The sequence below is a fragment of the Lathamus discolor genome, chromosome 17 (assembly GCF_037157495.1).
Source record: "Lathamus discolor isolate bLatDis1 chromosome 17, bLatDis1.hap1, whole genome shotgun sequence".
Classification (NCBI taxonomy): Eukaryota; Metazoa; Chordata; class Aves; order Psittaciformes; family Psittacidae; genus Lathamus; species Lathamus discolor.
In genome coordinates this window covers 7,115,995-7,136,302 of record NC_088900.1, presented here as the reverse complement: position 1 = coordinate 7,136,302, position 20,308 = coordinate 7,115,995, and the positions used below count along the sequence as shown (strand labels likewise).

The 20,308-nt window shown below is 67.3% G+C and overlaps 1 protein-coding gene across 11 annotated transcripts; it reads right to left on the bottom strand.

The window, feature by feature from the left end:
- Positions 1-215: 215 nt before the first annotated feature.
- PHLDB1 (pleckstrin homology like domain family B member 1) lies at positions 216-20,299 on the bottom strand. Of its 11 annotated transcripts, none has more exons than XM_065697122.1 (26): positions 20,224-20,299; positions 16,292-16,393; positions 15,785-15,908; positions 15,536-15,706; positions 13,747-13,872; positions 11,276-12,360; positions 10,298-10,540; positions 10,088-10,225; positions 9,834-9,971; positions 7,894-8,022; positions 6,586-6,741; positions 6,395-6,505; positions 6,130-6,219; positions 5,721-5,843; positions 4,826-4,963; positions 4,168-4,323; positions 3,621-3,788; positions 3,200-3,316; positions 2,994-3,111; positions 2,753-2,797; positions 2,051-2,342; positions 1,853-1,943; positions 1,625-1,771; positions 1,296-1,515; positions 1,116-1,201; positions 216-588 (listed from the first exon to the last, which is right to left on the bottom strand). In XM_065697122.1, the coding sequence occupies exons 2-26, from the start codon at positions 16,349-16,351 to the stop codon at positions 448-450; spliced, it is 4,413 nt and encodes a 1,470-aa protein (XP_065553194.1). In that variant the 5' UTR covers positions 16,352-16,393; positions 20,224-20,299; the 3' UTR covers positions 216-447. The 11 variants fall into 11 exon arrangements, with proteins under 11 accessions (XP_065553194.1, XP_065553195.1, XP_065553197.1 ...); XM_065697123.1 differs by having other exon boundaries at positions 16,292-16,390; positions 20,224-20,281; XM_065697125.1 differs by lacking the exon at positions 20,224-20,299 and adding an exon at positions 17,947-18,140.
- Between the last annotated feature and the right edge of the window lie 9 nt (positions 20,300-20,308).

Genomic DNA, 20,308 nt, shown 5'->3' with positions numbered 1-20,308 from the left:
AGCTGCCGGGCCCGGGGAGCAAGGCCCAGCTTCACCAAGCGCCTTACGGCGTTCCGGGCAGCCCACCCCGCACTCCCTGCACAGCCTCGGCACAACACAGGGTCACAGAAGAGTCGCAAGGAGGCGTCCAGGACTGGTCCATCCCGCTGGCATCGCGGCAGCGTCCTCCCAAACCCGGCACCTCCCTGCGGCACAAAGCTCCGGGCACGGGCAGCTCTTTGGCAGCTCTTTATGGTTCAGCACTTTGATACGTTTCCAATAAACTTGTGTTTAAAAAGTCAACTTAAAAAAGAAAACGACAATTCTTCCCCTGGCTGAGCAGGTGATGCTGGTGCACCCGACATGGGCGCATGGGCACAGCACGGGCCCCCCAGGACATCCCCGCTGCTGGCGGAGCTCAGGAGTCCATCACGCTGGTGGACCTGGGGTGCGCAGCACCCGCCACCCTCAGTTCATGAACTGCGTGTACCCCTCTGCCCCGGTGACGATGACGTCCATCCAGATGCGCATGGCCTCGGCCGAGGGAGCCACCATGTAGTAGAGACGGTCGTGCGTCTTGACGCAGAACGTGAGCGCGGGGTTAGGGCTCTGCAGAGGAGGAAGAGGATGGTGTCAGTGCTCTGCCCCCTCGGAGCAGCACCGCGCTCCTCCCCTTTCTCTCCCCCATAAGCCCCAGCACTGGGCTCCTGCCATCGGCACCCCGGGGAGGAGGTGCCTTGGGGGCCATGGATTATGGATCTAATGACTTTAAGTGAAAAATGATAGATTTAGATTGGATATTAGGCAGAAGCTCTTCCCTGTGAGGGTGCTGAGGCGCTGGCACAGGGTGCCCAGAGAAGCTGTGGCTGCCCCATCCCTGGCAGTGCTCAAGGCCAGGTTGGACACAGGGGCTTGGAGCAAGCTGCTCCAGTGGAAGGGGTCCCTGCCCGTGGCAGGGGTTGGAACCGAATGGGCTTTAAGGTCCTTTCCAACCCAAACCATTCCAGGATCCTATGATTCTATCAGCCTGGGAGCATCCCCAGCATGAGTGCCCCAGTGCCTCCTGTCTGCATAATGGGGGTTGATGCGAGGAGGTCCCCATGGGCACTGGGGCAGCAGCGGTGCCCAGCTCTCACCTTTGCAGCACTGCGGAGGTGGTCGTAGTAAACCTCTTCAATGGCCTGGAAGTAGATGACGCCCTTCAGCTTTGTCTCGTGTTTATCTGCTCAAGAGAGGGAACCGGTGTTGATCACAGTGTGCAGTTGATGACACAGGGAGGGGCATGGGGAGGGGCACAGGGCAGCACGGGGACTCACCCACATAGTAGGAGAGGGTGCGCTTCATGCGGTCGAAGACAAACCAGCGCTTCTTCCAAGACTTGATCTTGCCGCCCATCTTGACCAGGTAGCCCTTGCACATCTTCTCTGTGAGGATCACGTGGTAGCAGGTGTCCACGCTGTGGCCCGAGGACTCGATGTGCAGCCGCAGGTCAAAATCCTCTTTGCGGATGGGGAGGTACCGCGTCAGGGGACGAGCCTGGAAAAGCAGAGCCCTGCAAAGCCTGCCAGTGGGACAAGGGCCATACCCGCCCCGGACACGGGTGGGGAGCGGGGACCCCGCGCTGGAGGTGGCACCCGCCCCGCACCTGCGAGAAGTGCTTCTCGCGCAGCTTGACCTCCTTCTCCACCAGCTTCTGCCTCCGTGCGGTCTCGTCCTGCAGCCGCCGCTCCAGCTGCTCCCGGCGCCGGCGCTCGTCCTCCAGCGCCTGCCGCCGCAGCTCCATCTCCCGCTCCTGCCGGCACACGCAGCCGCTCAGCCCTGAGCACTGGGGACCTGCACCCCGGCTGGCCATGGCACCGGTGCCCCTGCTCACCCGGGACTCCATCAGCCGCGACTTCTCCGCGTGTGCCTCCTTCAGCATCTTCTCCATCTCCTCGATCTTCCCTCCCTCCATGCCGCTGGCACTGCAAGAGAGCTGCAGCTGCCGTCCCAGCGGGCAGGAGCTCGAGCCGGTGGTGCGCCCAGCAGAGCAGGCTGTTCCTCCGGCCGCAGGAGCGGGCCCCGGGGTTACCTGGAGATGTTGTCGGGCGAGCAGGCAGAGTTGTTGCCGGTGGAGATGCTGGTCTCCATGCTGTCCGAGCTCTCCAGGCTGAGGGTGTCATACGCGTGGTCCAGCTCCTCGGCGCGGGGCCCGCCGCCATGTGGACGGTGGTGGTGGAGGATGGAGTGATGCACGAGGCGGGGGAAGGCGGTGGGGAAGGGGGGCTGCCCGTGCAGGGCTTCCCACTGGGACTGAGCCTCAGCGGCCGCTTTCTGCTTCAGCTCTGCCAGCCGCCGCTTCTGCTCCTCGATCACCTGCTGACCTGGGCCATAGGAACACAACCACAACTGAGCGCTCCGCACTCAGCACCGCGCCGCTGCAGGTGAGCGGATGGCGCCGGCAGGAGAAGACACAGCAGGCACTGCTGGAGCTGGGAGGGATGGTTGGTGCGGCGGCGAGAGCCTTCGCTACTCCCTGCAAGCAACACCTCTCTGGGGAGGAGGAGGGGGTCCGGGCAGCCAAGGGGGGCACATGCACCAGGCTGGCAGCAGCAGGCTGGGCAAAGCATTAGCGAGTTTGGGATGCACAAGGCTGTTCCTAAGTGGATGCCTGGAGGCACCTGGGGTCCTGGGCTGGTCATGCCCCTCCTATACATGGCAGCCAGTGCCAGCAAACAGCCATGCTGCTGCCTTTGGGCTGCCTGAGGCAGGCCAAGCCGCCCCACGTCTCTACCTGGTAGCTCGCCCGGCTGCAAGGGCTCTGCTGGGAGCGGCTCGGCTGCAGACACGCCGTCGGGTGGAGGGGTCAGGAGGGAGAGAGGGGGGAAAGCAAGAGACCGTGAGGGAGGCACCGCGTCCCTCCGGAGCGCCGCCGCTTCGGCCGGGCTCCCCTCTCCGTCGCCCGAGCGGTGGTGGGGAAGAGTGTCCCAAAGTCCCACCGCGCCACAGAGCCAGGGCGCGGAACCGGCGCTCACCCTTCTGCTGCAGGGCCAGCTGGCGCTTGGTCTCGATGTCCTGCAGTGTGGCCGCCAGGTTGTGGGGCAGGCTGCCCGCCGGGCTCAGGGGGCCCTGGACAGGACGGCAGGCGCTGGGCTGTGGGGATGGACAGGGGCTGGCACAGGCTGCGCAGGAGCCCGCGTGCCAGGGGCCACGCGATGCCGGCTCCCCCTGGTAGTAGTACCTTGGGCGAGGGGCTGCGCCCCAGCATGGAGAGGTTGAGCTGTGAGGATGAGGGGGTCCCGCTCTTCATCCGAGGTGCGAGGACACCAGCATCACCTTCTGTCTTGGCACGATAGACCTGGGCATGGAGAGACAAAGGTGAGAGTCATGGGGGGCTGCAAAAGCCCCCTGGACAGACGGCTCAGCTGCCACCGGGGCTCAGAATCCCCTCCCCAGGTCCTGCCCCTGCGTGGGTGCCACCTTGGCAGGGGTGCAGGCAAGAGGAGGCAGTAGCTGCCTGCCCCAGGCGTACTGCCCGCTGCGGGTCTGTTCTGCCTCTGCCTCGCAATGTGGAACCGGCAGGAATACCCCCATGCTGTCCTGCTCCTGCTGCGGCCAGCAGCCCCAAAGCCTGAGCCCCAGCAGCAGGGAGCTGGGATTACCTGGAGAGGCTTGAGAGAGAGGTGAGCTTTAGCTGGAAGCGGAGGAGGGGAAGAAGGAGGAGAGACAGAGGAGAAGGAGGTCTCAAAGCCAGCCATGACCTCCTGGTACCACTTCTCTAAATCGAGAGCCGGGAGCCACACGGAGCCCCCCGGCAGCTGCTGCTCCATCTGGAGAGAAACGCCGCATAAGAAAGGACAAAGGGCGAAACGCAGCGAGAGGGACAGACAGACAGAGATAGAGAGGTCGGAGCATCCCTGCTTGCACCTGCACCACCCACAGAATGGGACCTGCACACCCCAAGGACCCTGCACCTTCCCTGCCCGAGTGCCCCAGCTCCAGGACCCCCTTGGCTGCTTGTAGGGCCTGCAAGAGCCAATGGAAGCGCCAGGAGGGCACAGAGACCCCCTGCCCCACACTGCAGGCTCAGGCAGGCACAAGGCACTGGGCAGGCAGCTGGAGACAGGCCCCGCTGCCACCCCAATCCCCACATCCCCATCACCTCCCGGGGAGGGCGCAGGGGCAGAGGGAGGGAAAAAGGGCACAAACCTCTGCAGAGATGGAAGGAGAAGAGAGAGATGGAAGAGGAGGAGGAGTAATGCAGCCTGAAGGAGATGAAGGAGATGGAGGGGCGCAGGCCAGCGGGGAAGCGGCAACTGGGTGGAGGTGGCCCAGGATGCCTGAGAGCTGCTCAACGGTCACATACTGGGCAGAGAGAAGCAGATTAAACTGGGAGAAGAGGCTCTGAGCAAGGGCGAACAGGCACAGCGGAGTGAGCAGGCGGCTCCAGCCCCCAAGAGAGGGTGCCATGTCCCTGGGAGGCAGGGAGCTGCTGCTGGGCACCAGCTCTGTCCCTGCCCGCTCTGCACCCTCCTCTCCTGGGACTGGTTGCCGGGACTGGGTCCAACAGGCAAACAGCCACCCTCCCGCCCCGCTGGGCACCCACTCCGCTCCCAGCCCTGCTGCTGCCGCCCGAGGGCACAGCCCATCCATTGCTGCTCAGTAGCACTCCCGGCAAGGCGACTGGGTGACTCCAGCCTGTGCTCCCCGCTCAGCTGCAGCCAGAACGGCCCCGGGCCCGAGAGAGAGGTGGGCTCTGAACACCGGGGCACACGGGGAGGCCACGTGCTCTGCAGCATCATCGTTGCTGCCCGGGATGCGGTGGCAACCCAAGGGAGTGAACCCGAGCATGCTCTGGAGCGGGTACCTCATCAGCTGCAGGAGGTACAGCAAGCAAGAAAGAGCGCTGAGCGGCAGCAGAGGCAGCAGCGGAAGCTTTAGTGTCCGGGCTGGGGCCGTGCGCATTGCTGCAGAACCTGAAAACGTCAGACAGCCTCATGTACTCCTAGAAATCCACAGCGGAGGAGAAGGAGGAGAGTTAGACCCATGCGCTGGCATCACGGCACCGACTGCAAAGCGGGAGCAAATCTCCCCACATGCACATGCCCCGCCGCCGCCTGCCCGGCCCTCCTTTTCCCTTCCCTTTCCCGCTGCCCACCCTGCCTGTGGCTGCCCGATCCGGGCTGGGTGTCCCAGCTGCCTCGCTCCTGCCTTAGGCGCAGCTTTGCTGGGTGAAGGCTGGGGATGGAGCCTGCCCTGACGATGCACCTTCAGCCGTTCCCCATCACCCACATCTTGGGGTCCCCAGCCGCAAGCTCTCCCCAGTGAATTAGCACCAGATGAGGCCCCCACCACAGAACTCAACCTGTTCTAGGCCAGTTTAAGATCTACTTCCTTCACCCTTTTTGAACCGAACATGCTAAAGCTGGGGATTTGCTCTTTTTTCTGGCTAGCAGGAACCTAAAGGATGCTCCCAGGAACAGCCCAGCTGCTGGTGAGCAGGGGCAGGGGGAAAGTGCAGGGACGCCTGTGCCACATGGGGCTGCGCCGGGGTTAAAAACCGAGCGTCAGGCTCAGGAGAGTGTTAATGAGCACAGCGGCTGCAGAGCTGAAGGAGAAACGGCCCAACTGTGCCACCGCAGCCGCTGCTGTGCCGCGGGGATGCCCTGCAGCCCGACGGTGATGTTAGTGCACCCAAGGGGTCTGGCGGCGGCTCGGCCGAGCAGGGGTGAGCGGGCTGGCACGTGCGGTTAGTCTGTTACCTCGTGTGCCCTGGGGTAGGAGAGGGCGGCAGGAGAAGCTAAGGAGGCAGCTGCAGCTGGCGGGGGGCTCAGGGGCTTAGCTCCCTCCAACAGCTCATAAGGCTCTGAGATATGGAGGGTCTCCTGTTGGAGGGCAAAGATCACATAGGCAAGGCGGGCACAGGCAGCAGCAGAAGCCCTGCTGCAGGCAGGCACAGGGGACTCGGCCATCCTGCCCTTCTCTGCAGCAGCAGCTCGGGTGGCTCCGGCTCCCCGTTCAGAACCACGAGCGGTGCATCGGGGTGACCCACTCCCACCTACAAGCCTTTGGACATGAACTGGAAGGAGTTCCCTGTGCCAGCATGAGCAACAGTGCTTGGGGTGGCAGCAGAGCAGCCCTAGGGACCACACCTCCGATCTCTCCACTTACCTCTCTGAGAGCTGAAGGCATTTTGGGGAAGCTCCTGCCGCCTGTGACAAGCTGGTATCGCCTCTCCAGAGACACAAGCTTCTCCTTCTCCTGAGCACAGTGAGAGCAGAGGTAGCTGATGCCTACCAGCCTGGCACCCCATGCCCGGCCCCCCAAGCCCACCCCGACTGCCAGCACCCCAGCAAGAGCCAGCACAGCCTCACTCCCTGCCTCAGGCACCCCTAGGGCCGGGGAGCAGACATTGACCTGCCAATGGCTGCGTTACCTTCTGCAGGAGCTGCAGGACACCGTTCCTCTCCCTGGCCAGGTGCTCGGCCTCCTGGGCACTCTGCAGCCGGATCTGGGCAGCCTGGGCATCCAGGGCAGCCACCCGCTCCTGGAAGCGGGAGTGGGAATGAGCTGGCTGCCAGTGAGCCGCGGGGCACAGCCTGGACCCGCTGCCCTCTCCTTCCCTACCTTCCTGCGGGCGATGCTGCGGTGGCACTCGGCCCGGCTCTGCAGGAGCTGCTGCCCCCGCGCCTCGCGCTCCTCCTCGAGGCGGCTCTCCCGCTCCAGCTGCTGGAACTCCAGGTCCTCAAACAGCTTGGCCTCGGTCTCCAGCACCTCCGCCTCCTGCAGACACACAAGGGCACAGTGGGTCACTCCCTCTGCACACGCATCCCACAGCGAAACCTCCTGACGTGCCCCCACGACCTGCTGGTGCTGGCCAGGAACAGGAACCCACGGCAAAACCTGTCCCAGGTGCCCTGTGCGGGCAGGCAGGCAGGCAGCTTTCCCTCCTGCTTGGCACCAGCAATGTGGGAGAGACACCAGCTACCTCTACCCAGCTGGAGAAGGCGACGGAGGTGCTGGGCACAGACCAGCTGAGAGTTGTCACCCCCAGGCGACGATGGATGAGCTTGCCATGGCTGGAGGCTAGATGCCCCCACTGAGCCACATCCGGGCCAGCACCATGCCCTGCCAAGCGGCAAAACACCATACGCTGGTGTAACCACCAACATGCAGCCCTGCATCATCAGCTGATGGCCAGCAGAGCCCTCATGGATGAGCACCATACGGTACAAACAGCATCCTCCCAGCCTTTGAGCACCGACAGCACACAGCAGCACCCAGCTCAGCGTGCAGAAATCACACCAGGCTCACCATGGGGATGCGCTCCATCCTGCTCTGGGAGCAGGGCAGCGCTCGCTCTCGTGGCATGGCACGGCACCACCGGCGTGGTGGCTACCAAGGGCTCCCACACACTGGGACTAACCCATCAACTGTCCCTGCCTGCTGCACACTGGGACCCACATCCAGCACAGGGGTGCCTGCCCCAAGCAGGCTGCAGCAAAGAGGGTTCACTGCACAGCAAGGCCTGGGAAAGGTCAGACACTACTGGAAAATACCAGATAATGGGAAAAAATGCTGCAGACCGGCGGTAATGTAAACTGACGGCACCGTGTAAATAAACGATCTCAGGAAGTAGCTGGAAGCAGTGGGACGAGGACCCGGCGGTCCCCGAGGCTCCCCAGCCTGCCCTCCTTTCGGGGCAGGACCGGTCCAGAGGAGCACGGCAGCTCCCTGGCGATGCTCTGCCAAGCCAGCACCGCGCCCCGGGCCTGGGCGAGCGGAAGCTTACCAGGACGGCGGAGCCCGGTGCCAGCCACCTCCAGCCCGGGTGTGATGCTCCCCGTGCGGCCCCGGCTGGCAGGGAAGAGCTGGCCTAAGCTGGAGCGCAGGGAGGTGGGCCATGGTCCGGGAGGGGTGGGGGGAGACACTGACCCTTCGCATCTGCTCCCGCAACTGCTCCCGCATTGACTCAGGGCACTTATCAAGGTGGCTCTTCGACTCATGGTAAAGCGCCCGGAGTTGCTCTAGCTCCTTCCTTTCAGCATCAACCTTTGCCCTTTCCTGAATCGGGGGAGAACGAGACAAAACAAAAAGTAGAAAAGAAAACAAAAAAAAAAAAAAAGAGAAGAGAGAAAACACTTCTCAAGTTGGCGCCGTGCAGAAGCTGCAGAGTTAGAGAGGGGCTCGGCTGAAGAGGAGGCTCGCAGGGAGGAGCATCATGGCATCTACAGAGGCATCAAGAGGAACAGCCATGGGGACCCAGGCTGGGCAGTGATAGGGGGGTTATGGCCAGCCCTCGACCTCAGCCTTGCGTTCACATGCCAAAAGCCCACTTGTGGGCCATGAAAATATCACTGCTGACAGCATGGATAAAGTCATCCCGCTCCTGCAGACGGCTGCACCACAGTGGATCACTCTGAATCACCACTAACCAGCTTTGCTACTCGGTGCTCACCATCCGACCTGTTGCCAATGAAACACAGCAGGTCCCATCCCCAGCTACTGAGGCTGAGGGACCATGGACCACCCCCGTCCGTCAGGAGGAGAGGGCTGCCTGCAGGATGGCAGTGAAGACAGGAGACTGAGGTCCAACCCTGCTATCAGAGATGCTCAGGCTACGCAGAGTTAGTGGCAGACACTTGCTCCTGGACCTGGGAGGAGGGAGAAACGTCCCCAGCCCCCCTCCCACAGCCACAGGAGCAGTACGATGGAAGAGAGCAACACAGGGCTGGCGTAGGGGATCACCTCCTGCAGGTCTGGCAGCACCACACGGCAGTCAGGCACTGGGACACACACACTGTGGCAGCACAGACACGTGGGGGATCCATGAACAGGGATACAGGAGGGCGAGACAGGGGCTGTAGGGTGCCTGGGAGCTCTCAGGCAGGAGGTGCTGGCAGACTTGAGAATAGTTAGTGCAGGCTGTGCAGGCTGGTTAGGAAGGCGGAGGTTAGGTCAGTAGGTCGGCACTGGGTTTGCCTGTGCTCCTAACTCTACAGAAGATGCCTGCAAAGGGCTGGAAGACCAAAACAGGACAAAAACCCCAAACCCCGCACGGGCACTGCTGGCAGGCACCGACGGCAGCTCTGCCCAGCCATGGGCAACCAAAGAGCACCTACAGACACGGGGCCAGACAGACCCCCAGGGACATCAGCGCCGCATCACGGCAGCACCGAGCTGCCAGCAGGACCCAGGCAAACGGAACAGCTCACGCTGCGCTGCCAGCGAGGCTGCAGGATGGCTGCAACCGGTAGCCAGGTCAAACGGCAACAGTGCCTTCAGGCAGGCCTGGAGATCACAGCAGCAACTGCACCAAGGATGCCAAAACCACTCCAGGGGGAGGGGGCCAGGACCCCTCCCCAGCCACTGAGCCGAAGGAAACACCCGCTGCGATTTCCTGCCCACCTCCAGTGAGCCGAACACTACAGCAGCAGCCACCATCACACATGAAGATGCCCCAATGGGCAGCACACTGGGGGAACTGGCCACAAGACAGAGCCCACCAGCAAGGGCAGGGAACAGGGAGCACTGAGGACCCCACTCCACATCAGTGATGCCCATTGCAGGCAATGGGTGTCCAGGAAAGCCCCACACCACGAAACCTCCCTGCGAGACCCCTCTGGTGTGACAGAGGGCAGCCGAAATGCAGCCCGAGTGCCAGCCCTGCCCTCCTCTGGCACCACTGTTGGACCTGTCCCAGGCAGACAGCAACAGATCCCCCCAGGATGTGAACCCAGAGCGGATGCTCTTCAATGCCTCTGCAAAGCCCAGGGACGGTAGAACATGTCCAGATGGGAACACTGCAGCACGGAGCCCTACAGCACCACTGCAAGCACTGAGGAGGGCACGACACAGCCTGCCACAGGGCTCACCTTGTCCCGCTCCTTCCGGATGCTGGCATCCAGGCTGGAGAGCTTCTCCTGCAGCTGCTGCACTGCCTCCTGCTCCTGCCGCAGCCGCGCTGCCTCCGACTCGCGCTCGCCCTGCAGCAGCGCCCGCTCCATCTCTGCCTGGATGGGCACGGCCACATCAGGATGGCTGCCCCGGCCAGGTCCAGCTCTGCCCATGGCACTGGGTGCTGGCCAGCGAGCAGCGGGGGACCCAACAGGGCTCCCCATCCCCTCACCTCTCGCGACGTCTCCTGCAGCTGCTGCTCCAGCTCCTTGACGCGGCCCTTGAGCTGGTCCAAGCGGCCGAGCACGTTGGCGCGCTCCTCCTCCAGCCGCTGTGCCTCCTTGGCCCGGGGGCCCGCCAGCTCCTCGTGCTGCAGAGAGGGCAGGTTGGCACGGTGCAGCACAGCACAGTGCGGCACGGCACGGCACAACCATCCCCTCACCTCGTGGTGGGTGCTCTCGGTGCTGCTGCACTCCTCCTTCAGGTTCTCCTCATCCGACCTCTCCAGGCTCTCCCTCTGCCGCAGCTCCTCGGCAGCACGACCCAGAGCCATGGCACCCCTGGGCACCCGCCGGCCAGCATCCGCATCACCAGCCAGGAGCCGGTGCATGTCACCCGGCTCGGTGCCGTCTGTCTTGGTGTACTCGGCACAGAGGTTCAGGATGGTCTCCAGGCGCTGCCGCTCCTGCAGGGAAGAACGGTCAGCGTGGTGCCCATCCCGGCACAGCCACCGGCAGAGCCCGCAAGACCCTGTGCCGATAGCAGCCGCCGGGATGCGCGCTTGCTCCTTGCCCTGCCCGCATGCTGGGCTGGGGACATTGCAAAGCCCACCACAGCCCACCGCCAGGCACACGATGCACCGGGAGCTGGGGACAGACTAATTCCAGGCGGCAGTGGTGGCTGCCGAGCACCTCCGCTATTTCCAGGCAGTGAGTCAGGCCGCCCGCGCCGGCGTGAGTCAGGGCTGAGCCAACAGGGCTCCAGCACGGCCCCAGCCCCGGCAGATGCACAGGGCAAACCCCACCCAGGCAGCTGCTGGCGCTATAAAAGCTCCATCTACCCTAAATATAGACGTGATGCCCACAAAGCCACAGCACCGTCGCTGCCAGACACGGCACAGGCGGGGCGGGAGGAGATGTGAATGGTTTTGCAAAGGCAGGAGTGCCACAATTTCAGATGCAGCTCCACGGAGCCATGCGACCGACCCATGGCTGTCCCTGGGCTGCTGCGAGCTGGGGGCTTTGTGCTGCCATGCACTGACGGCCACTCCTGGTCGTAATCCCCCCGGATAAGCCGGCAGCTGCGGCAAATCCCTGAGAGCAAGGGCCAGGTTTTAAAGCAGCAAAAGCCAAAAGGCATTTGCAAAGAGGGCATCCCACGCTCAACCACGGTCCCGTGTCCCCCCGGCTGCAGGGCTCACCAGGCGCTCCATCTCCTGCTCCCGCACCCGCTCCTGCCGCTGCCGCCGGTGGTACTCCAGCAGCTCGTCCTCGTTGTCGCTGATCTCGGTGATGCTGTTCTTGCGCTCCCGCGGCCCTGCTGGCAGCCGGGGGTCCCCCAGGGGCTTCCTGGGGGCGCGGGGGCTCTGCCGGGGCGAGGGCACGGCCGTGGAGCCCAGCCCGTACGCAGGGCTCAGGCAGGAGCCGAAGCTGGGACGGCGTTGGGGGGTGTCTGCCGGCAGCGGGGGTGAGGGGCTCCCAGTGCCCCGCGGCTCCTCCGGGCCCTTGCGCCGGGTGCGGGGGCTGCCGGGCACGTCCCTGCCCAGCCGGGGCTGCGGGGATGGGGCGTCGGGGACCACGCGGGGGCTGGCGGCGCGGCGCGCCAGGGATGGGCTCAGAGGGGGCAGCTCCCGCATGCTCTCCATGTTCCTCCGGGCTGCCCGCGGGCTCTCGGGGGGCTGCAGCCGGGTCTCCGCAGCTGCCCTGCTGGGGGGCTGCCGGCCGGGGACCAGCGGGTCCCGTGGCTCCCGGAAGGGGCTGGGGGGTCGCTCCTGCAGGGCTGCCCGTGGCCGCGGGGCCGCTCTGGGGGTCGGCCGGGGGCTGCCTGCCCGGTGCTCCCCGAGCCGCTCGGCTGGCCAAGGGTCGCCAGGCCCCCCGCCAGGCATGGGGGGCGGCTGCACGGCATGGTTGTAGCTGGAGGAGCGGAGTGGGACAAGGGGTGGCACGGCTGGGCCCTGCTCCTGGCTGCTGGGCGAGGGGCTGGTGTAGCCACCGCTGCTGGCCGGGGACGAGAGCGGGGAGAAGTTCTCATAGCTGGAGCCCCCCGACGTGGCTCCGGGGCTGGGTGGGGGGGACAGGAGGCAGCGCCCACCCCCATTCACCACAGGGGACAGGGGAGACCGGCCGCGGGCAGGGGGCTTCTTGCCAGCGGGAGATGCCGGCTCGTCCAGCACCAGCGAGTCCATGATGTCCTGCAGGTCCTTCTCGATGGAGCTGACGAGGGAGCTGTGGCTGGGACACCCGTGCTCTGGCGGCTGGTGGCCACCATTCACCAGGGGCTCAGCCTCTGTGGGGAGACACGGGAGCAGGTGTCAGCATGGCAAGACCCCCCACAGCCCCTGCTCAGGCTGGCATCCCACAGAGCATCACCCCTTGATGCAGCCTTGCAGAGCCAGTGCTGGGATGCAGCTCCTCTCCCCCCAGCCCCACTGCCACCATTTCCCACTCTGGCTGGGGAGCCAGGCCAGGGAGGAGGCCGGTATCCCGCTGGCCCCATCATCACCAGGGAGACAGAAACCTGATAGCACAGCCCAGCCGCCTGCTCCTGCTCCCGACATCCCTGCGCTGCCACAGCTCCCAGCCCCACTCCCTCGGGTGCAGCTGCCTGTGCCAGCCACTGGTGCCCACCGGTCATCCCCGGCACGCTTTGGCACCCCAGAAACAGGGCAGAGATGGACAGCCAAAAGCCACCGAGCACGGACCTGCGGCATATCCAGACCCATTGCCGTGTCGTCTGCAGCCTTCCTGTGCCCCCAGCCTGAGTGCCCCTGCCCAGGCTGCCCTGTCCTCCCAGCACGGCACCGATGTGCCTGTCACTCAGGGTACGAGCTAATAGCGGCAGGCACGGAGCCTGGCCAGGACAACGTGCCACCCGGGCTGCGTCACCCCTGGCACCCAGCGGCTCCCCCACGGCAGCCGGCAACGCCTCTGTGCTCAGAGAGATGTGCCTCAGCACGGCCTGTGTGATCCTGCCTGGTCCCGCCGGTGCCCGAGGGACCGCGCGGGGCCCACACGGGATGCTCCGTGGCCGCATCACGCTCCGTGGCCACGCCACCTCCCCACGTCCCTCCTCCCGTCCCCCAGCTGCGGGGTGTGCTGCCTTCCCGACACACACGTGGCACGGCGAGGCTGCCAAGCTCCTCTCTCCGTGCCAGGTCGTGCCGGTCGGGGCAGGGAGAAGGGCTACCAGCCCGGGGATGGCTGCTGGGGATGTGAACATCCCCGGGAACCAGGCGTGGCGCCGGCACAAGTCCTGCCGACCCCGCAGACAGGCAGACACAGCAAGATAAGCAGCCAGCGAGATGACTGCAGCCGGGGAAACGGCCTTCACAGCCTCCGCGTGGCCACCCCAGCATGTAAACACCCGCTCCAAGGCAGCCGGGGGGCCCCACGCACCCATCCCCAGCGTGGGCCGATGGGTGATGGCTGTGCCATGGCCAGGCTGGCCAGAGGCGAGAGGCTGTGCCTCGCTGCCCTCGCCATCACCCTCTTCCGAGGCGGTATTAATCATTAACAAACACCAGCACAACTGCCATGCCAAGACAACGGCCGGCACATCTGTGCCCAGGTGCGAGCCCTGCTCCCAAACACGGGGGACAGGGCTGGAGAGCACTGCGCGCCGGGCAGGCTGTGCCATGGGCCAGCTTCCCCACCACCCTGCTTGGGCACCTACTTGCTGGCAGCCCGTAGAGAGCCGCTGGGCTCCGGCCCCCCGCCGGGATCATGCTCTTCATCCACTTGGCCTCAGCGGGGTGGTTGAACCGGAGGAAGGTGGCCTGGCCCAGGCAGATGGTGCACCCTGCAGAGAGAGGGGACAGGGCTCAGCTGCTGGCCCCAGCGATGCCAGAGAGAGGCGAGGCAGGAGCCGGGCACTGCCCAGCCCTAAGGCACATCCCCCGGAGGGGAGCGGGCTCCTGCCGTCAGCAGCGGCTTACGGGGAGGCTGAAATCCAGGTCACTCCCCGGCAGCTGCAGGCAGGCAGCGCGTCGCCGGCACAGGCACAGCTGGGGTCCCCGCCGGGGCCGCGCTGCTGCGGCGGCGCTGGCGATGCTCCAGGGCCTGCGCGGCTGCCAGCCCCAGACAAGACAGCTCCTGTCCCCGGCCCGAGGCGCAGCCCCTCGGGGGAAGGGGCCGGGAGCCGCCGGGGAGCCGGGCAGGGGCGCGGGGCCGGGAGCGCCGGGCGGCTGGAAGGCTCCGTGCCGCTGCAGACACACCCCGCTTTGAAGCACCCGGCAGAGCCATGGGGAGAGGCTCGCTCCGCGCCGACAGCCGAAAATCCCTCGCCGGAGGGGACGTGGTTTGTGGAGCACCCAGCGAGCGCGATGCCGGGCGGATTAACGGCTGCGGGGGCCTGGCTGCCTTGTCCGAGCGCTGCCGACGGAAGGAGTCCTGCTCCCCAGGAGCATCCCGCCGGCTGGGTGGCAATGCCAGCTCCCTGCCCGGCAATGAGCGACGGCTCCTCCAGCTCAGGGCACCAGCGACCTGCAGCCTCCCCGCACATCGGCACCGGCAGAGCCGTGCATCACCCCAACCAAGCGGGGTACCCCCGTCCCGCACCCCGAGTGCCGGCCTCGCGGCTCGCCCCGCTGCGGCCAGGCACAGACAGTGACCCTGCCCTGCGCCCTGCCTGCTGCCCGCAGGAGAACCGGGGTCCCTGCCCGCACCCCAGCAGACCGCGGCTCTCACAGCCCGACCCGGCAACACCGAGACCCGCCGGGACCCGCCGCACCGGAGCCGTCGCGCCCGTTCACAGGCGGCTTCGTGGCTCCCATTGTCCCCCGAGGGGCCGCCCCCCACGCCGGGGTCTCCCCTTCCCCGAGGGGAGCAGAGGAAGGCGCACGGGCTGCACCGCGGCCGCCCCAGGGCGGCGAGGTGGGGTCCCCCCAACACCCCCCCCCGCCGCGGGCACGCACGACACGGCCCCGCCGCACTCACCGAGCCGCCGCCGCCGCCGCCCGGGCAGCGCCGCGCACCGCCCCCGGGGAGGGGCGGGGGGCGGGCGGGGCCGGAGGGGGCCGGGCCTCGCGCTGCTCCGCCGCCGGGCGGGGTCCTCCCGGGAACGGGGGCGCGGGGCCCCGGGAGCGGCGGGGGGGACACAGCAGGGCCCAGGCCCCTCCGACCGTGCAAGGCCACCGGCAGCGATGCCCAGGGAAACCCGGGCTGTTTTCTCCATTCACCCCTTCCCAAGCCTGGCTGAGCACTTCCACTGTTGGCGGGGAAGCGGGCACAATGGCAGGGACCAAACCCGGGCCGGCACGCTTGCCTTCTCCCTCCTCATCTCATCAGCTCCCCAGCGGTGCCAGCATCCGGCACATCCCCACCCCAGACCAAAGAGACAGGAACATCCTGGCTGGGATGTGCGAGTGCAGGATGGATCCACAAACACCCCAATGCCTAAGAGCAGACGACCGCGAACCAGGCCCTGCTCCAGAGCAGGGAAGAGCAGAACAGAGTATCCCTACCTTGGGTGAGGCGTGTGGGCCGCCGCACCGGCACGCCATCAATGGCACAAGCATTGCCGCAGGGGTGCAGGGTGAGCGTCCCCACCACATTCTCAATGTAGCAGTGCTGGGGAGCCAGCCCAGGGCCCTGCAGGATGATGTCTGTCGTGGCCGTGCCAATGGTGGTCCTCCCTGCCGGCAGAGAGAACAGCTCAGCTTCCCTACCACCGGCAGCGTGCCCATGAGGACCTGCTGGCAGCCAGCACTCACCTTCCTCCAGGGGCAGGAGCGTGATGGCAGTGCTGAGCCGACCGCTGCCCAAGCTCACCAGATGTGGCTTCTCCGTCTGCACCTTCAGTCCCTTGCCTGTGTCGATCAGGTCCAGGGGGCTGCTCTGCAGGAGGAGAGGGAGGGATGCTCACCACCCCCATGCCTGCAGCCTGCTCCCCTGCGCTGCCCACCTGGCCAGGTGCAGGGAGCGATGCCCAGCACAGCTGTGTGCCTGCAGGACAGCCCAGCAGTGGGATGCAGGAGTTGAGGGCTCCATCCCACCCATGCTGCCTGCTCCAGGGAGCAGAGGTGACCTGCTGTGCGAGCAAAAGATCTCCACGGCTTGGGCTGCATCTAAGAGGATCCAAGATACCAGCCACTTAGCTCAATGGGCTTTGCTGCCGATCCCGTAATAGGATTGAGATGAGGAGAGGCCAGAGAACAGCACTGGCCACCCGTGGTAGGGCTGGCTGGGGCGGAGAAGTGGTCCCGGTCCTGTGTGCTCACCTGGATGACGGTCTGGACTCTACGGGCTGGGCTGGCAGGGGTCCTGCTGGGTGCCTCCATGGTGCCCGCTCGGAGATGCCGGGTGCTCTCAGACACAGGCTGCTGCCAGAAGAAAGAGCACATCCAGGTGACCACGCTGGGCATGGCTCTGCCGTACTCCTGCTGCACATCCCTGCGGCAGCCTGAGCGGCAGCCTCACAAACCCCATCCCAGACCAGCGTTTCCCACCATGAGGATTGCCCTCCTGAGCTGCCATTCCCAGCTGCCCACAGCCATGAGCATCCCGCCTGGCGAGGCGTGAGCCACCGTCCCCCAGGAAACCTGTGTGTTCCAAGCATCAGGACGCGACATGGCACCAGAAGGAGCCAGAATACCGGCTCGGTTTTGGGGAACTGGTGTAGGAAACGCACACACTGAACATGGAGAGTGATGGGCAGCCAAACCCCAATTGCCACTGATGGATGAGGACTCAAGAGGACAGGATCCAGCTGCGCCCAGCAACATCTGCCTAATCCCTGACACACCAAGGGCCTGTCCCAGGCACACACCTCCTTTTGCTCCGGCACAGCCCAGCGCAGCAGCACCTCGCGGTGCAGGAGCCGAGCTGAGCGCACCACGTCCCTGCCTGCACGCTGGCACCCGTGCCCACGGGAGGCACAGGCGGGAGGCAGCTCCGGGAGGAACCATTTCCGCCCCCCGGGGCTCACGCCACAGTCGCAGCCCAGCCGAAGCTTCGGGGTTGCTAAATTTACCGTCTGCTGCTCCCCACGTCCCTCCCTTCCGCCCGGGCCCGGCCGAGCGCGGCTTAACCCTTCCCGGGAAGGCCGGGGCAGCCGCACCGAACCGGGGAGCGCTCCCACCGCCCGAGGCACCCCGGTGCCGGGACAGCCGGGGGGAGCCCTGGGCTCGGCTCCCTGCAGCGCCGGCCCGGCACCGCCAGCCCCGCGGGGCGAGGGACCCCCCCGGCTCGGCCAGAGCCGCGTCGCGCTGCGGGGGCGAGCGGCGGCCGTTACACACTGCGGAAAAAATGAGAGGCTGGAGCACACCGGGCGGGGACAGAGCCCGCCCCGCAGCCGGGGCTCCGTGGGGACGCGGGGTGGGGGCAGCTCGGCTGCGAGGGGGTGTGGAGACGCGGCACCCCAGGAACGCCTCCCCGCGGCCCACTGGCTGCAGAGGCAGGGCCCTGCCTTCCCCTACCTGCCACCTCGTCCTGGGGCTGAGCGAGACCCCCCGTGGTGGGGTGCCCGCGTCCCCCGGGCGCAGGGGGGCCACGCTTCCCAGCATCCGGACACCCCAGAGCCCCACCGAGCCCCTGACCCGCGCTGGCACCCAAGCCGAGCCACAGTGTTCGGGAAGGAGGAAGAGCCAGGAGGGGCCAGGCGGCTGCATAGGAAGGGAGCGGGGCCAGGGTGGGATCCTGCACCGGCGTTAACCCCTTCCCAGCGTGGCTGTGCTGGCGGAGCTGGGTGGGCATCTCGGGGGACCCCAGCCCGTGCTCAGGGGGTCACCCTCACTCCTGCTGCCCAAACTCGCTCCACCCAGCGCCCGTCGCTCCACAGGCACCCCTGGAAGCGACCCCGGCATCCGGCTGCTCCCCGACGCCCGCACTGACGGGCAGCAGCCCCCCAGCATCACCCTCCACCGGAGCCCCTCACCTGGCTCCTCACCGCGCCACGGACGCCCGCCGTCCCCGTGCCCGTCCCTCGGCGGTGCAGCCCCTCTCCGGCCGGCTCGGCCGCCGGAATGCGGGGCGGGAGCGCGGCTGCCCCGGCCGGCGGCCCCGCGCTGGGGCGGACAAGGCGCCCTTTCTTCTGCGGCCGGCGCCTGCAGAACGCGCCGCTTGTTCCCTCCGTGGGGAGCGGTGAAGGCAGCAAATGCCAAGGGGTCGGGCTCGGGTACCGCCGAGCAGCCCCCGCGCGCAGCGCTGCCCGCCCGGCCCCCGCCTGCCCGAGGACAAAAGCCCCTTTCTTCTCCGGGCGCAGGCGGAGGCCTCACCTGGGCGGACGCCCAGCCCCTGCCGCCGCGGGGCCCCCGTCCCACCGCCACCGCGCTCCCCGGCACCGGCGCGCCCCGCCGGCCCCCCGCACCGCGCCGGCCGCTGCCTGACCGGCGGCTGCCCGCCGAGACCCAGCCTGCCCGCAGCAGTGGCAGGCCACGGAGCCGCCCCGCGTGCCGCCGGCCGGGGCGCAGCCGGGGCCCGGGCGCACAAGGGCCATGCCGGTGCAGCGAAGCACAGCCTGGCACACCCCGCCATGCCCCCCTCGCGGTGCCAGCCGTGCAAGGATGCGGCGTGCCAGGGGCAGGCACACGGCATCCCGGGACACAGCCTCTCCTTCCCACTCGTGCCTGGGTGAGTCACGGGAGGAAGCCGGAGAGGCCGAGCTAACGGGCGCGCACCGCAGAGCGTCGCAGCCTCCATCCAACTTGGCTGCCTGCTTGCTCCCCATCTGCTAACGCGCTTAGGGCGCGCTTACCCCTTCCCACACCCTCCACTCCAGTAAACAACCGGCCATTCCGCCGGCAGCTGGGCGTGGGGAGCCCATGTCCAGCGCAAAGCTGAGGGGAGCGAGGAGCCTGCTCTTCCAGACCTGGGGCTGCCCCACATCGAGCAGGGAGCACCGAGCCGGCGCCATCCCACCCAGGCGAGGGGCTGCAGCGGGGGCTGCATCGCGGTTGCTGGGACAACGCAGCGCTCCTGGCAATAACATCACCGTAAATCAGCTGCCAGACGGCCCCGGCGGGAGCGGAGGAATCCCGGCCGCGCCCGCTGATCTCAGCGCTCCCGGGAAGTGCTCCCGCTGCTCCGCAGCGCAGCTGCGCTCGGCTGGGCCCGCGGCTCTGCCGGCACCGTGCCTCTGGCTCTCTGCGTGCTGGGGGATGCCCGGGTGCGCTTGGGTCGTGCAGGGCGCGCAGCCCAGCTTCCTGCTCCCAGCGCTCCCCGCAGCGAGCCAGCTCCGTGCGTGGCCCTGACCACCGCCACAGCTCGAGCACCGAGCCCAGCATCAGCACGTGGCTCTGGCCACCACAGCACCGAGTTCTACAGCTCGTCCCTGGCACAGCCTCGTTACCCAGCCCTGGGTTCACCGGGAGAGGAGCAGGGGCGAACCTCGGCTCTCCAACACGGGCGCCGCTCTGGTCCTTGCTGCTGTCCCCCGCCACCAGCAAGCGCCGCCTGGGCACGCAAACCCGTGCCCCCCTCACGCTGCCCGCTGCCGCCCCGCACGCACAACACCGGCACCCGCGGCAAACCCAGACGCGCAAGGAGCTGCCCGCGCCCGGGGACGGGCGGGTGCTGCGGGAGGAGGCCAGGGCGCGGCGCCCGGTGCACGGCCGCTGAGCTGCTCCGGGGCTGCCAAATTCCTCGGGCCTCCTGGCAGCGGCGCAGGACCCGCGGCGAGAGCGTGTCAGGGACCGGAGTAAACAAGGTCCCGCCGCGGAGCGGGGCCCGGCCGCGCCAGCGCCTTTCCAGGCTCCCCGGGAGGAGCCGGGGACAAGCGGGGGCAGGCTCCGGCCAAGCGCCAGCCCTGCCTGCGGCCACCCACGATCCCGGCGGGATTCGGCGTCGGGAGCGCCGGGCCCGAGCTCCCGCACAGGGCCGGATGCTCTCAGGGCTCCCGCACTGACAAATCCAACGCGACGTGGACCCCCAGGCCCAGGTCCCGGCCCCCCCGTCTGCCCCCGGAACGTGCCGCAAGGGCTGAGGGGCGCTTCTTCCTCCCACCCGTTCTTCGGAGCCCCCGGGGGGCACTGGCACCCGCACCGCATCCCGCGCCCCAGCGCAGAGACAGAGGCGCCTCCCCTCCCCGTACCCCAACGCGCTGCCCTTGGGGCAGGCCCCGCTCGCTTCCTGGGGGAAGCGGTTACCGGGCACGAGTGGGGCCCACGCACCACCGCCGGTGCCCGAGCCCGGCCCGTTCCCCACCGCCGCTCACCTCAGCTCAGCTCCTCCGGTCCCGCCGCCGCTGTCGGCCGCCGCCGGGTCCACCCCGGCCCGCCCCGTCCCGCCCCCCGCAGGGC

Bases quoted from the DNA above. Each gene is read 5' to 3' on its own strand.
- PHLDB1 (XM_065697122.1), bottom strand. From the start codon at position 16,351: ATGGAGGCACCCAGCAGGACCCCTGCCAGCCCAGCCCGTAGAGTCCAG. The intron at 9,972-10,087 runs GTGAGGGGATGG...GTGCCCATCCAG, and splicing joins TGCAGGAGACGTCGCGAGAG to GCAGAGATGGAGCGGGCGCT. The intron at 2,798-2,993 runs GTGAGCGCCGGT...GCGTGTCTGCAG, and splicing joins GCTGGCCCTGCAGCAGAAGG to CCGAGCCGCTCCCAGCAGAG.